Source organism: Mustela putorius, unplaced genomic scaffold, assembly GCF_011764305.1.
Source record: "Mustela putorius furo isolate JIRA1106 unplaced genomic scaffold, ASM1176430v1.1 tig00000407_pilon_pilon_pilon, whole genome shotgun sequence".
Lineage (NCBI taxonomy): Eukaryota > Metazoa > Chordata > Mammalia > Carnivora > Mustelidae > Mustela > Mustela putorius.
This window is the reverse complement of record NW_025421373.1, coordinates 20,132,616-20,149,502: the sequence shown is the minus strand read 5'-3', so window position 1 is coordinate 20,149,502 and position 16,887 is coordinate 20,132,616. Positions and strand designations below refer to the sequence as shown.

The following is a 16,887-nucleotide window of genomic DNA, read 5'->3' as shown; positions in this document are numbered from 1 at the left end:
ATTACAAAACTATGGGGCGCCTGGGTGGCTCAGTCTGTTAAGCATCTGCCTTCAGCTCAGGTCATGATCCCAAGGTCCTGGGATGGAGTCCTGCATCAAGCTCCTTGATCAGCTGTGAGTCTGCTTCTCCCCCCCCCCCCCGCTCCGCTCCGCTCCTGCTCTTTCTATTTTCAAATAAGTAAATAAATAAATAAATAATCTTTTAAAAAAAGAAGAGATAACTTACTGCCAGAGATTATAAGAGCTGAGAGGCATAACAGGAGGGAGTTTTTTGGGGTGATGAAGTCTTTTGGTATTCTGTACCCTGATTATTGTGGTAACTTCACACAAATCTATACATGTACTAAATTCTAAAAACTAAAAAATTTCAAAAGGAAAAAGTGAATTTTTCTTTATAATTTTATTATTTTTTAAAGATTTTATTAATTTATTTGATAGAGCTAGAGAGCACAAGCAGCGACAGCAGCAGAAAGAGAAGGAGAAGCAGGTTCCCCGCTAAGCAGGGAGCCCAATATGGGGCTTGGTTCCAGGACCCTGAACCCATAATTCATACTAAAAGCAGACACTCAACTGACTGAGCCTCATAGGTGCCCCTTTTCTTTAAAATTTTAAAGATAAAATTTTATTTCTTTTTTAAAAGATTTTATTTATTTTGTCAGAAAGAGCCTGGAGCATAGACTTACAGGCAAGAATGAGTAATGACAAAGGTTTTCAATTATCCAAAAGGCTGACATATGCATGGGGTTAGAATTTTTCTGTGTAGTATTAGAGGGAAATATCATTTACCAACGAATCCAAAAGTACAAAGGATTTTTTAGGGCTTCCCGAAATTCGGCATTTATTCTTCAATTCTTAGACAATCAAGAAGCAGGAAATTCTAGAAATTCTTGCATTAAACAAAAGGTCAGGCAGGATGATCCTACAGTTTTCTCCCAACTCAAACACTGTATGAATCTATGGACTGTAACTTCTACAGTTAACCTATTAAAGCAGAAGGCACTGAACATCTAAAAAGGCAACTTATCCTGTCAAAATATCACCTTTCACTGCATAAAGGTAAACACTATATAGCACTTTCAGTTACAAATTTTGAAAAAGACTAAATAAATACAAAATCTTAACAAAAGCCATATTGAGGCCTATTTTATTTCCCCAAATCTGATTTATTCTAAGGATATTAAAATTAAACTCAAATTACTAATGCCTAATTAAATATAATTTCATTAGGCTTAAAAGGCAGAGGTTATAAATATCAATTTCATGCAAATTTCTATAAGTATAGTGAAGAAATCTCCTGAAAAAGAAGTGTTCTTTCCACACAAAAAGTGGTAGTCCTCAAAAGAGCCAAAACATCTGCATTCACTTTAAAGCTCATCAAGACAGACTGACATTTTTAGGAGAAGCATATGGCTTGCTGAACAGTCATCTAGAACAGGATCTTTTGTCCAGTAAACCCTATTCAAGGACCATTTCCTTATGTATGGAGTGGCTGAATAAAGGAAAGAACATATTTTCAAGTCCTAGAAAACACAAAGAAATAAACTCTTCATCTAGCTTTGTTAAGGATATAGCAAAACATATTACAAAAGCAGCCAGATCTTTACTCTCAGAGACTGTGCTCTCAATATCTGAAACAATTCTAAGAAAACCCTGAAACAAAAGAACTCTAGAAAAGCATGCAACTTTCTTAGAGAACTGTATCTAGCCAAAGACCACCTCCCTAAAAAAGGCATTTCCATTTTAAAGGATAAAACACTTTCTTCTTAAAACTTAGAAGGGCAGAGTTCAACAGCTGCGCTGTATTAAACCTGAGACCTTCCAAAAGGAAGAACAAGAGTCTCTAGAGAGCCAGTAACATGGCCTGCTTTCTCCAAAATTATCAAAATGCCTGCTCTGCCTCAAAGAAATATTTCTCCAAGAAAAAGCCTCCATACAGTGCATGGGTAAAAAGCAGAAAACTTTAGATTAGGGAATATGCAAAAATGGGAGAATTTTTGTTTGTTTCTGGAAATCTCCAACCTTTCCCTCAAGGAAAAATGCATTTCAAAAGTCTTTCAAGATATATAGCATGGAAACTATTTTAAAACACAAACAATAATTTTCAGCCCTAGCTTCCCATCAGAATCACCACGGAGCTAAACCTCAACCTAAATTTATTGAACTACTATATACTGGAGCCAAGGCATCTCAATTTTTTATGCACACAACAGGTGATTCTGAGGCACAGCAAGGGTTTAAAAAGCACTAAACTAGAGCAAGATCCCATAAAAGAAAAAATTAAGTCTAATGAGTAAAGGCAAAAAAAAAAAAAGTCACATTTGACAACTAGCTAGTTCTAAAGAACCTAAGGTTGTATTCACCTTATCAAAATAAGACAACAGAAAGGAAATCTAAAACAGGAATTCTAAATTGCTCTCCTGCCACTATTTAAAAGACAAGACTTAAATAGTTTGCTAAGTATCCAAATATTTAGATGAAAGTCATTGTGAAGGATCTAGTCACTCCATCATAATTCAGGTACAGTAAGGTTCCATGAGGGTCTTTGGATACTGTAAACTAAAAAAAAAAGTTATAATAAGAGTGCATGTATTATATGTAATTATCTGTCAACCTTAAGAAAGCTCAAGGTTTGTTTGTTTTTTTAAGATTTTTTTCAAAATTATTTATTTATTTATTTATCTGACAGAGATCATAAGCAGGCAGAGAGGCAGGCAGAGAGAGGGAGAGAGGACGAAGCAGGCTCCCCGCTGAGCAGAGAGCCCGATGTGGGGGCTCGATCCCAGAACCCTGGGATCAGGTCGGACCCTGGGATCATGACCTGAGCGGAAGGCAGAGGCTTTAAACCACTGAGCCACCCAGGCGCCCCAAAGCTCAAGGTTTTAATCACAGCAAAATAAATTTCAGCCATCATCAGAGCTTCATTAAGCCTACTTTGTTTTACACAAAATCCTAACAGTTTTACTTGCTTGATATTCAAACTTATGATAAATGAAAAAGGATAGTGAAACTGCTAAAGAGAAGTGAATCAGTCAAAGGAGGACATAAAAACACTATTAGAAAGCAGACAAAAGAATTCAGAAAGTATAGCAAACACTTGATAGTTTTTAAAGGAATAAGAATACAATATCTTTTTTCTCATGATCACTTTAATAAGAAAAAAAGAGAAACAGGTTCAGTTTATCTTGTTTAATACATGTATCTCAAGAGTTTTTTATAAGAGGGTAAGAAAGTATAATAATCAAGTCACATATAAAAAGTTTCTCACCAAAAATCATTACCAAACTTAAGAGAACAAAATCCTTACTACAAAAAAATAAAACAAAAAAACCTAATTTCTCAACTGGAGACTCTCACTGTACAAAAGGAACAGTAGAGTGAAAGTAAAGAGCATCAGATAGTTTCTCAAAGATATTTTGCTAAAATAAAAACAGAAGACACCAAGGTTTTAATTTTCTATTATCACACCTGTATTTCTCACTACTAAAGTCAAGACATTCCTTTAGACTGCTAAACCGGACTATTTCCTAGCAATGTAAATTTTAAAATCTGTTTTCTCATCTGTATGTCTGAAAAATGAGAAAAACAAGAACACCTAAGTTCACAGGATTACTGTGAAAAATACAGAATATAATGCAGGTGAAGTAGTGGCACAGTGGCTAATACAGAGTGAGGAATAAATGTCAGCTATTAGTAATTTGTGCTCAGAACAAATACCATAAAAATGATTCTCAACTTTCACCAAGGGATTTACTTTAGAAGCATCTCCATTTGAAATTGCCTTATTCTTTATTCATCCCATACCAAGAAAACATGTATTAATTAGAAAGGAATCAAATTGCTCCTTCTTTCTCCATTAAGCCAAACATAAAATTAATTAACTTTTATAAAACTTCATGTAAAGTGGTTTGCAGAACACAAATCTAACAATCACATTTAGTTACTATTATTCCAAAAAAATTATCATGTTCCATAAATACCCTTTCCCAAGAAAATTCATTTCCACCTCTTTTTAAAAATTTGAATATAAGAATCAGGACATTTGTCAAGGAAATTTACGAGTTCAAAAAAAATCTGTAAGACAACTTCAATCCAGAAGCATAACACAGTTTTAGGTTAATATCCTAAACTAAGACCACCTCAAGTAATTAAAAAAAAGTATGTCCTGTAGATATTTTATATTCACATTTATGTAGGTGAGTTGTAGGTTATAGGTTAGTTATAGGTTATGTAGGTTAGTTATATATTAGGTAGTTATATTCACATTTATGTAGCTTCCTTGGCTTTCATTGACAAGGCTACTAATAGAAATAGTACCCATGGCTTCCTGTTTTTCCTCACAATCACACATCTCTAAATATGTATTTGCTCATCTATGTGATAAACATTTACCTATTATGTGTGTGCTATTACATGGGTGTCATGAAGTATACAAAAATACAAAAAACTTTGCAGTCAAAAAAATTTTCCAGCACTACAAAAGCCAGTGGCCTCACTACTGATTATCAATCCATGTGCTAAAAATTACTCATTTACAAGTGTGTGTACATGTACATGTGTAACGAAAGGATCAGTATAGGTTGTTATGCTGAGGCAACTACCAATCTAAATATCTTTGTAACATACAACAAAGATTTATTTCTTAGTGACTTTATATTTTACACAATCTGTTAAGAACCAGCTTCTATCTTTGCTCCATGTGCTCTTCATTCCAGAATCTAAGCTAAAAGAAAAATATCCCACCTAAAATGTCTACCTCATAGGCAGAGGGAAAAGAGACATGGTAAAACATAGGACAGGTCCTATAGCTTTTGCCTGACATGGTGTATTATTGCCAGTAACATTACATTGGCCCAAACAAATCACTTGGCTAAGGAGGCAGTGGTGTATAATCCTGCACAGGGAACAGAGGCAAGTATTTTAAACAATAACAGCAATAACAGCAATTACCACAATATCACAAGATTAAAGAAAAGAAACATGGTCAGATATTCAAACCAAAAATAAAAGTAGAGTTTATTTAGGTAAGATTTACTATGTACCAGACACTGTGATGAATGTATTAAAATATTTAATTCTAAGAAGAATTCAACAAAGATGTCCACTACTGAAGAAAATAGACCAATTAAAGGTATTTCTTTTTTTTTTTTTAAAGATTTTATTTATTTATTTGACAGAGAGAAATCACAAGTAGATGGAGAGGCAGGCAGAGAGAGAGAAGGAAGCAGGCTCCCTGCTGAGCAGAGAGCCCGATGCGGGACTCGATCCCAGGACCCTGAGATCATGACCTGAGCCGAAGGCAGCGGCTTAACCCACTGAGCCACCCAGGCGCTAAAGGTATTTCTTAATGAGGAAAATAAGCAAAACAATGAAATCTATTAGAAGACATTTTAGTGGAGCCTTTGTGGCTCAGTCAGTTAAGCTTCCGACTCAATCTCAGCTCAGGTCTTAATCTCACGGTCCTGAGTTCAAGCCCCACCTTGGACTCAGCACTGGGCATGGAGCCTACTTAAAAAAAAAAGAAAAGAAAAGAAAAAAAAAAGACACTTTAGAGATACTTCAAGCTCACTGAACTTGGCTTTGGCATGTTTTAAAGAAAGCGAAATTAGCTGCACTTCAGAGAGGAATTTATCCAGCTTATCTGAAATGAAGCCATCAACTGATTTATATGTCCTAGACGTTTCTCAAAATGGGCTAAGACAATTTCACAGCAAGGTGTAACATACACAGAACTCTTGTCAACCTTGGGACTGTCATCTTTAGCACATCTTACTCAACGGAGGGTCCTGGAGAACCTCATAATTTCATACTGGCTTCTCCAATGCTGAAAAAGAAAATAGGGCAGCACAAGAGCCAGAGATAGGAGCACAAAAGAAGCCTCCCAAAGGGGCGCCTGGGTGGCTCGGTGGGTTAAGGCCTCTGCCTTCGGCTCATGTCATGATCCCAGGGTCCTGGGGTGGAGCCCCAGGGCAGGCTCTCTGCTCAGTGAGGAGCCTATTGCTCCCTCCCCCTCTGCCTGCAGCTCCCACTCTGACAAATAAATAAATAAAATTTTTTTTTTATGAGAAATAATGAAACAAGGCTAGGTAAGTATACATGAACAGGTTAAAGAAAACAAAAACCACTGCATCAAGCACAGAGTCCAAAGTATTGCTATTTTGAAACAGTGTACCATGTTACCTAGCTTTTAACCCACTGAGCCATCTAGGTACCCCTTTACCTGGCTTTTAAATTAAAATCCTAAGTAGTTAAATTTACCCTGGACAATTCCATAGGTAAGTCCAGGAAAGTAAGAATAAATGTATGCCATTGACTCAGGTTTCCCCTCCTCACTCAATCCAGGGAAATGAGAAGCATGTGGAAACTACGACATTCTAGAGCATGAGCTCATTAACTAGATCAACTGAATCATCTATACTGTTTAAATCATTTTTCACCCTTATGTATGTTATTGGGTTTTTTGGTTTGCTTTTGTTTCTTACGGATGTACTATAGTTAATTTAATACAGGCTAACGTAACTTCGTCTTTCCTTCTACTCCTCTTTCTTCAGTATTTGTTCATTACTCCCCTTCTTACCAACTGCCTGATTCTACTCTCCCTCATTTTATTCAAGTGATCTGAAATGTTACATTATTTGTAAATGTTTTAGAAGCATTACAATAAAAAGAATTTTAGATTTAAATTATCCAGTTTATTAGTTGTCTTTCCACCCACAAACTTTTCAGATCCTCATTATCTCCGAATCATATTGGAAAGAGAAAACTTAACAATGAAAAGCCAATAATATGTAAAAGTGAAGGGCTATAAATTTGCCTCAAGGGAGAGATGACCATAAACTCTCTGGGTTAAAAAAAAAAAAAGTGTTACAGGGGCGCCTGAGTGGCTCAGTGGGTTAAGGCCTCTCTGCCTTCGGCTCGGTCATGATCTCGGGGGTCCTGGGATTGAGCCCCACATCGGGCTCTCTGCTCAGCAGGGAGCCTGCTTCCCCCTCTCTCTCTGCCTGCCTCTCTGCCTACTTGTGATCTCTGTCAAATAAATAAATAAAATCTTAAAAAAAAAAAAAGTGTTACAGAAAGCAAATAAATAAGGACACGTGGCTGGCTTAGTCAGTAGGGCATGCGACTCTTGATCTCAGGATTTTGAGTTCAAGCACCTTACTGGGCATAGAAGTTACTTAAAAATAAAATCTTTAGGAGTGCCCAGGTGGCACACTTGGTTAAAAATCTGACTCTCGGTTTCAGCTCAGGTCATGACCCCAGTCATGATCGCAGGGTCGTGGAACTGAGCCCTGAAATAGGCTCCAAGCTGAGACTCTTCCTCCTTCTCATTCTGCCCCTCCCCTCTCTGAAATAAATTAATGTTTTTAAAAATTAAAAAATAAAATCTTTTTTAAAAAGACAAATGTGTCATTTGGCTTGTGTTAAAAATTTGTTTTCCTTAGCAAAGTTTTTTAAAGTGTGAAACAGAGGTTACCATATATGATGTAATATTTTATTTTCAAATCTCTTCTAACACATTTGCAAGCAGAAACTCTTCAAATCTTTATGAGTAGTACTAATTATCATCAGTTTCCAAAATCCAGTATCTTACTTCAACTACAACAATAGCTGACAAAATGGCTGTGACTTAAGCTTAAATATACAGTCATGTCTTAATTAGTCATGCACCAGTGGATCCTTCAAATTTGAGTTCTAAGGCTACTATGAATACATTACTTGGGAATGCAAAATTAATCTCCATAATGTCTAGGAGAACAAGAACTAAACTAGATCACCTCTCTTACAGTGGAAGTCAATCGGTGGGGCATTTTAGAGAAGCACTTTCCATTCTTCAAGTTCCCCATACATAAAATAGTTAACCACAAACTTGGTTAACTAATCTTAGCATCCTTATTTTCCAAGGACCAAATATCATGTATATATCCACTACCGCCTTCAAAGCTTTTCATAAGCCATTGAACCTACCCACAACATCCTCTTCTTCTCCCCATGCCCCCAACACCCACTATTTAAAACTTAATAAAATCTACCTCTAAAAATCCTTTCCAATTAACTCTAGATCTAACTCTCTGCATTCCCTTTATATTTTAATATAACACTAAATTAAGTAGCATTTGACTAAGCCAATTTTTTAACCATCCCCATGTGTCCATACAGTCTTTCCATGTTATTCTAAGCTCTTAGAGTAATCTCCAGAGCATGCATAAAAATATTCAATATATGCCCTGATTTCTAATAAGCAGCGAAAATAGCGATAAAACCTAATTCTTCGCAAATAAAAATACTAGTGTGTGTGTTGTTGTGTTAGCAACATACAGTCAGGAAAATTCGAAAAAACAGGGAAATCGACAATTAATGCAGCCGGAAAAAAAATATCACTATCACAAAAACGCTTCAAAGCAGAACAATAATAGCAAAAAATCTCTGAAATATTATGAAGCTTTAATAAAATTCTGGACAGGAAACTTGCCGACATTACCACCAGCCTTTAAAAAATTACCTTCCAGTATTACTAACAGTGATATGCTCAGTAACCATGAATTTCAACCAAGCAGTCTGATGAACAATCTTTCTGTACAGAAACCCACTAACACCACTTAAAACCGTGTTAAGGGAGAGAGGGATCTAACCTTCCAACAGGGAGGCGTGTTGGGCAAACAGCTGAAAAAATGGGTAAGTGCGGAAAGTGGAGAGGAAAATCAGACTCCTCCCCTTCTCTGGCGGCTAAAGCTCGGCTCGCAGACCCCGAGACAACCCCACCCCCACGGACCCTCTCTCACAGCAACAGTCCAAAACCTTCCAAGAAATCATGCGTCCTCCTCCCCCATCCCCGCATTCACGCCCCCACTCGCCTGGCCAGCGCCCCTGAATCGCAGCTAGTCCCAAATCCGCCTGCCCTTTCCAGAGGAAGGGGTCAGCAGAGAACGCTTTCCCCGAGGCCTTCTCCGGGACCCAGCCAGCAGAGACCCCCCGCAAAAGTGGAGAGACCCCAGAAGCTTGAAAAAGAAGCCTGACAATCCTGTTACCTGCTAGGAACCCTGGAAACGGAAATGGCAGCTACAGCCACTGCCCTTTTCCCCCACAACATTTGCCTCAGCGCCTCTGACATTGAGACCGCCGCCATCTTGCTGCAGGCAAACGCCTGGACGGATCTCCGGAAGGGACAAACTTCCTTCGTTCTCAAGGTTCTGTAACCACAATGTAATAGAGTGGGTTTTTGTTTATTTCACTTGTGTTTGTCGTTTTGTTAAATACTGGAATTTAGAAAAGAGGTGAAAGGTTTCACTGACAGATAAGAAGGAAAATGAATGCAGCAATGCAGCAGTGCATTAAGTGTAAACATCACCTCCACAAATTGTAATCCTTGTTTGTTGTTAGGACTAGTTATTTAATGAAGACACGTCCCCCCCCCACCCCCGCCCCAAACAACCTGGAAAATTTAAACACCTGCAACTCATAATTTTTTCAAAGGACTGAGCATTTTTAGGGCTGAGCCCACTGAAAGAGCCAGAGGGCTCTCTGGATTCTTGAGAACCTAAAGTAGTACTTTTCCAAAGTGTTGGCAGATTCAGTATGTAAGCCCTCAGGAAGGACTGTATTCAGTTTGATGTTCTCTAGTTGTAAGGATCATATTTTCCAGTTCGGACACATGGCCTGGAAAAGGTTATTTTTTTTGACATGTGGATTTCAATGAAAAAAACTAATGGAACACAATATTTGATATCCTTATCTTCCCAGTAAATCCTGAACCTGCAATCGTGTTCTAAACACCAAAAATATTATTATTGCTTCATAAATATAAAACAAAAATTATCTTCTGAGACCAGTGTTGGAAACATCTTTGTATTGTGGGCTACTGACCTTAAAAACAATGATAAACTGTGATTTATCTAAAATAAAAAGGTAGTTGAGGTGCCTGGGTGGTTCAGCCTGTTAAGCACCTGCCTTAAACTCAGGTCTGGATCTTAGAGTCCCGGGGTTAAGCCCCACTTTGGACTTCCAGCTCAGCGGGGAGTCTACTCCCTCTGCCTCTGCCTCTGGCCCCACCCACTGCACTCACACCCGTGTGCTCTCTCTTTCAAATAAATAAAATTTTAATACAAAACAGAACAAAAAACTTGTGAGTTCTAGGCCTACCTCTGGTGTAGAATTTCCTTAAAAAAAAAAAAAGGTTTGTTAAAGAAAAAAAAAGTGGCTCCATCATTGGACGTCTGCCTTTGGCTTGGCTTAGGACTTGATCTTGGGGTCCTAGGATGGAGTCCCCCTCTCCCACCGTCCAGACTTGGGGCTCCCTTCTCAGCGGGAAGCCTGCTTCTCCCTCTCACACTCCCCCTGCTTGTGTTCTCTCTCTGGCTGGCTGTCACTTAAATAAATACAATCTTAAAAAAAAATACATGTACTATATTTATTGAAAAATGAATAAAGTATGCCAGTACATGTGGACTCACATAGTTCAAACCCATTTTGTTCAAGGTTTAACAGTACTGTTTCCATTCTTGTAATTTTGACATTTCAAGAATGTTACATAAAAGACTCATGCAGTGTATGACTTCTTGAGGTTGGCTTCTTAAACTCAGTATAATGCCCTTGAGAACCACTCGAGTTAATGCGTGTATCAACAGTGCATTCCTTTTTATTGCTGAATAGCATTCCTGGTGTATTAGGATCCTCCAGAAGAGCAAAGCCAGTAAGATACACATACGGACATACCTATTTGTTTAACCATTCACCCATTGCAAAACATTTTGGTGGTTTCCCATTTGGGGCTATTACAAACAAAACTGCTATGAATGCTGGTGTTTTTGTGTGTGTGTGTGTGTGTAAACATAAAATTTCATTTCTCTGGGATTGTGTTCGAAAATCCAATGCTAGGTCATGTGATACATGTATGTTTGTTTTTTTTAAAGAAAATGCTTACTATTTTTCAAAGTAGCTGTGCCTTTTTACATTCCTACCAGCAATATATGAGATACAGTTTCTCCTTATCCTCACCAGCAGTGGCTATTTCACTATTTTTTATTTTAGCTCAATCAACATTAATAATAGGTGTGTCGTAATATCTCATCATGGCCTTAATTTAATTCCCCTAATGGCTAATAATATTAAATATCTTTTCATGTGTTTATTTGCCCTCTGTATAGTCTTTGCAGTAAATATCTCATGTCTTTTGCTTATTTTCAAATTGCATTAGTTTTTAGTGTTACATTTTGGGTCTTTATATATTCCAGATATGAGTCCTTTATCAGATACGCGGTTTGCAAATATTTTCTCCTGTCTGTAGCTTGTCGTTTTATCCTCTTAATAGGGTCTGTTGCTTAGAAAATGTATTAAATTTTGATGAATTCTAGATTGGTCATTTTTAAGCTCATCGATTATACTTTTTCACCAATATGTTTTCACCAATATATTATATATATTCACCAATCCTATGTCTTAAAAATTTTCACCAATTTTTCTTCTTTTTTTAAAATTGTTTTAAAAGATTTTATTTATTTATTTATTTATTTATTTGACAGAGAGACATAACAAGAGAGGAAATACAAGCAGGGGGAGTGGTTGAAGGAGAAGTAGGCTTCTCAGCCAAGCAGGGAGCCCAATGTGGGTGGGGCTCAATCCCAGGACCCAGAGGATCATGACCCCAGCTGAATACAGATACACAACAACTGAGCCACCCAGGCCCCCCTCTATGTTTTCTTCTAAAGGTTTTTTAGTTTTCCCTTTCACAGTTAAATCTAGGATCTTTTTTGAGTCACTTATTTGGTTAATAAGGTGAGAGGTTTAGGTCAAGATTCAATTTTTTACCTGTGGATGTCCAGTTGCTCTAGCACTCTATTTAAAAAGACTTTCTTCCATAGAATTGCTTTTGTACCTTTATCAAAAAATCAATTCGGCCATACTATTTCTGGGTTCTCTATTTCAGAGAGAATTTAAGCCCTAGGGTGGTATTTCTGTTGGGTTAAATTTTAATAAAGGTGTTTTCTTTCTTTTCTTTTTTTTTAAGATTTTATTTATTTCAGAGAGAGAGAGAGAGAGAGAGTGAGAGAGAGCACAAGCAGGATGGACAGAGAGAGGCAGGCTCCCCACCAGTGGAGAACCCGATGCAGGACCCCAAGATTATGACCTGAGCCAAAAGCAGATGCTTAACCAACTGAGCCACCCTGGGGCCCTTGGTGTTTTCTTTTTTAAGGACTAACTTATGATCTGTCCCAGTGTTCATCAGGTCAGCTTACTGGAGCCTTGTTCCTGGTCCCATTGACCAAAACCCAACCCCTCTACCTACCACCTTTTCCAGTCCCTTCCTTTTGTGAATTTGGAATCCAGAGGAAAGACTTCACTGGTCTGTTTGCCTTTCTACACAGCCTTTGATCCCAAATCAGATTGCTAATAATAAACACCTGTAGAATCTCTGGGTCTCTTGACCTTCTGCTGGGTTCCCTCAGCTGTCCATAGCCAAAGTCCTTGCTGACCTCAGATAGAGGATATAGGCCTAAGAGTGGAATAGAAATAACTTGTCATGTGCATTTATTTACTTAATTTTTTACAATGTCACCTAACTGTAGACTCCACCACTAAATTTAATAAAATGTCTAGGTCTAAATACCAGTTCAATATTTCAGTAGGAGTATTAAAACTGACTTTACTTTTTGCTTGCATATCATGTATGGTGACCAAAATCTTACTCAGCAGCTCATCACCCCTAAACAAAACAGCATTTTTAAAGAAATATTTTACTGTTTATTTGAGAAAGAGAGAGCACTCGCACAAGCAGGGAGAGGAACAGAGGGCAAGGGAGAAGCAGACCCCCCACTGAGTAGGGAGCCCAACCTGGGGCTTGATCCTAGGATCCCTGGCTGAAAGGCAGATGCTTAACCAACTGAGTCACCCAGCTGCCCCAACAAATGGCAATTTAGGCCCTTGTTTTACTACTAATTAATATTCACTATCTAAATTTATCTGACTCCTCATGATTTTAATTCATTGAGTATTTTTTGTTTAATTCACTATCTATAATTTCATTTCCTAAATGATATTCTGGGGAACACTGCTTGTGAGAGTCATTACAGGTGCTCCTAAAAATTGCTTCCATACTACTAATATTCTAGACTTGGATATTCTTAATATTCTTGGAGTACTTTCTTTTTTCTCCAGCTCTCTTGAGATATAACTGACATATAACATTTTGTAATTTCAAGGTGTAAAACATGATGATTTGATAGATGCATATATTGCAAAATGAGTATCACAATAAGGTTAGTTAACACGTCTATCACCTCACATGGTTACCTTTCTGAGTATGTGTGTGCGGTGAGCATTTTTTTCTTACATTCCCTGACTGGGAAATGAGCGAGAATTTTTAAGATGTACTCTCAGTAACTTTCAAGTATAGGATGAAGCAGTATTGTTAACGGGAGTTACCATGCTTAGCAATTAGTTCCCTAGAACTTACTTATACTATAATTGGAAGTTTGTATCCTTTGACTACCTTTACCCATCCCTCCCCCAACATCTACCCACCTCCAATACCCCACCTCGCCCCTGGAAACCATATATCTATTCTGTTTCTATGAATTCAGTTTTTTAGATTCCACATATAAATTAAGAAGGCATTTGTCCTTCTCTGACTCATTTCATTTAGCAAAATGCCCTCCATTTTTATCTGTTTTGTCACAAGTGGCACAATTTCCAACTTTTTAGTGTCTGAATAATATTCATATATATATATGTATATGTATATACATATATATCACATTTTCTTGATCTATTCATCTGTCAATGAACACTTAGGTTGTTCTCCTGTCTTGGCTATGAGGAAATTATCCTGCAATGAATGTGAGAGTACAGATATCTTTCAAAGATAATGATTTCATTTACTTCAGATACATACGCAGAGGTGGAATTGCTGAATTATATGGTAACCTTGGAGGAGACCCTTTTTTTTTTAAGTCATGATTCCCCTTATTTATTTATTTGTTTGTTTGTTTGTTTATTCATTTTTAAATAAGCTCTAGATATCCACTGATCCATTTAACAAAATTGGTAATTGGGAATCCTATCTAAGGGATATGATCATACTTTTGTTTTATGTTCATTCTTTCACATATGCCGATGGATGTGCCATTTGCTGCCCATCATGACCCCCCTGGAGCCATACCACAAGCCTCTGGACCGACTCCTGGATAGATTCTACCGCACAGCCCTCTGCCTCATTTCACAGGAAGCAGGCAGAGGGCTCATCGTCCCATTCCCTAACATCAGTTAGGGTTTACTATTCCAGGAGGAGGAATGAGGAAGGGACAGGTGGGGGGAGATAGAGGGGTATGGGATCAGACTCATAGAAATCCCAAAAATGTGGAGGTGTGGGGAAACTAGAGATAAGGGAATAATCTGGACCACCCTGTCCTAGGCATGGGGGTCGGTGTCTTTTATGATCATCACCTGTGACCAACGAAGAAGAATAACCAGACTCTAAAAAAGAAATAAGATACTGAAGGTGTTTTCACCAGTCCTTGCTCAATGGTGGTATCAATAGAAACGTTAAAAGGATTGAAGTTTCCTGGATAGCTTTCTACAGAAGACTAACCCTGAAGGCCCCGACTGGCAACCCTGTCTGAACCACTCTCACTCTGGAGAGCTTTTTCTGTATCTTCATGAACTTCTATGGCTTGAAAAATAAATAAATAAATAAATAAATAAACAAAAATTTTTTAAAAAGAAAAAGTAATCTCTAGGGGCACCTGGGTGGCTCAGATAGTTAGGCATCTGCCTTCAGCTCAGGTTGTGATCCTGGGGTCCTGGGATGGAGCCCCATATTAGGCTCCCAGCACAGTGGGGAGTCTGCTTCTCTCTCTATCTCTGTCTCTCTCCCCTGCTCATGTTCTCTTTCTCTCTCTCTCTCTCTGTCTCTTATTTGATCTTAGCCAAAAGGCCGAGAAACGATCTCTCTGTCTCTCAAATGAATAAATGAAATCCTTAAAAAAAAAAAAAAAAAAAAAGTGTAAGGTCTAGGGAAGCCTGGGTGGCTGAGTCGGTTAAGCAGGTCATAATCCAGTGTTTTGGAATGGAGTTCAGCATCAGAGTCCCTGCTCAGCGAGGATCCTGCTTCTCCCTCTGCTGCTCCCCCTGCTTGTTTTGCTCTCTGTCTGTCTGTCTCTGTCAAATGAGTAAATAAGATATAAACAAAGAAACAAACAAATGTAAGCTCTATGCCAACTCAGGGCTTGGATTCACAATCCCGAGATCAAGAGTCTGTGATCTCACTTCCTACGACTGTGGCTTTACTCACTGCATTCTAGACTCACTGGACACTTTGATATTCCCAGAACACACCAGGCCCACTCATATCTCAAAGTTTGTTCTTGCTTTTCCCTGTTGCTGGAATACTCCTCTATCTCTGTCTCTGTTTCTCCCTCTGTCTGTCTGTGTCTCTCTTACCTCCATTAGGTCTTTGCTCACATGTTACCTTCTCAGTCAAGTCCTTCCTGACAACTTTACCTAAAAATTTGACCCTAGCCCCTACACATCTTCCTTGCTTTATTTTTCATCCTTAGCACTTTTGTAAGTTTTAGTACTTTATGACCTTTCTTCAATAAATATAAATTATAAGGGGAAAAAAATCCTCCAGTAAATAAGGCCAAATCTCCCTTCAACTATTGATATAAACTTTTGTTTTCACAGAAATGCTTCCAGGAACAATTGTTCTAGTTCTGCAATCAATATTGACCAAATGAAGTAATTTTTATTTAACTTACAAAAATTCGTAAACTGTACAATTTTTTTTTTAAATCTTATTTCTACCTGGAGATTTGCACTGGGTTCCTACCAGGTTACCACATTTATTCTGGTCTCCAATTCACACTGCCCCCTGGAAATGAACACATGATCATGTCACCTGTGTGAATCCCTCCAACGGCTTACCATTGCCCTCAGAATAAAATTTCTTCTCCCGACCTGACAGGCTCCACAGGGTTTGTCCCCACCTTCCTCTCTAGACCACTGACTGTCTTTCTGTCCCTCTTCAGAGCCTTTTGTAAACAGCTGCCTGTGGAAATGCTCTTCCTCACCTCTTCTCTAGACATCCTCCTTGTTCAGATCATAGCTAGCAAGTCACTCTCTGTGGCAGAATCTGTAAGTATCCTGTAGCCGTCCCACCTTCCTCATTCTTTTTTTTTTTTAGATTTTATTTATTTATTTGTCAGAGAGATAGAGAGAGTACAGGCAGGCAGTGGGAAAAGCAGGCTCCCTGCGGAGCAAGGAGCCCGATGTGGGACTCGATCCCACGACCCTGAGATCATGACCCGAGCGGAAGGCAGCCCCTCAACCGACAGAGCCACCCAGGCATCCCCCACCTTCCTCATTCTTGCTGACAGAGCCTGACTTCTACTACAGAGACTAAAGAATGTAGGGTAGTTGATTTCCCATGAACTCTTTCCACACCAAGGCCAAGGGGATCTGAAATATCTTCTGGGGAAAAAAAGCTTCTGAAAAAAGGAGATACACAAAGAGAAATGCCTTCTTTCCTGCCTTTGGATGCAACTGTATAAGGATATAAAGCATAGAACTGTGGCATCCTCTCAGCATGAGGGAACAATCATCAGAACCTACCCGAGAAAGGACGGAATAGCAGAGACAGAAAGAGCCTAGGGTTTTAATGGCATTATTGAGCTTCTGAATCAACCCTGATCAAAATACCTTCTCCTAAGGGAATTGGGGTAAATTGGAAGGGGAGGTGAATTATGAGAGACTGTAGACTCTGAAAAACAATCTGAGGGGTTTGAAGTGGTGGGGGGGGTGGGAGGTTGGGCTACTAGGTGGCGGGTTTTATAGAGGGCACGGATTGCATGGAGCACTGGGTGTGGTGAAAAAAATAATGAATACTGTTATGCTGAAAAT

At 38.5% G+C, this 16,887-nt stretch overlaps 1 protein-coding gene across 2 annotated transcripts in view; it reads right to left on the bottom strand.

Moving 5' to 3' along the window:
- NDUFS4 (NADH:ubiquinone oxidoreductase subunit S4) overlaps positions 1-9,173 on the bottom strand; it is a 114,318-nt gene extending 105,145 nt beyond the window's left edge. For both annotated transcript variants that reach the window (XM_004737895.3, XM_004737894.3), the window contains exon 1: positions 9,024-9,173. In XM_004737895.3, the coding sequence (XP_004737952.1) occupies positions 9,024-9,121 (98 nt within the window). In that variant the 5' untranslated portion in view covers positions 9,122-9,173. The remainder of the gene's footprint in view (positions 1-9,023) is intronic.
- Positions 9,174-16,887: the final 7,714 nt, after the last annotated feature.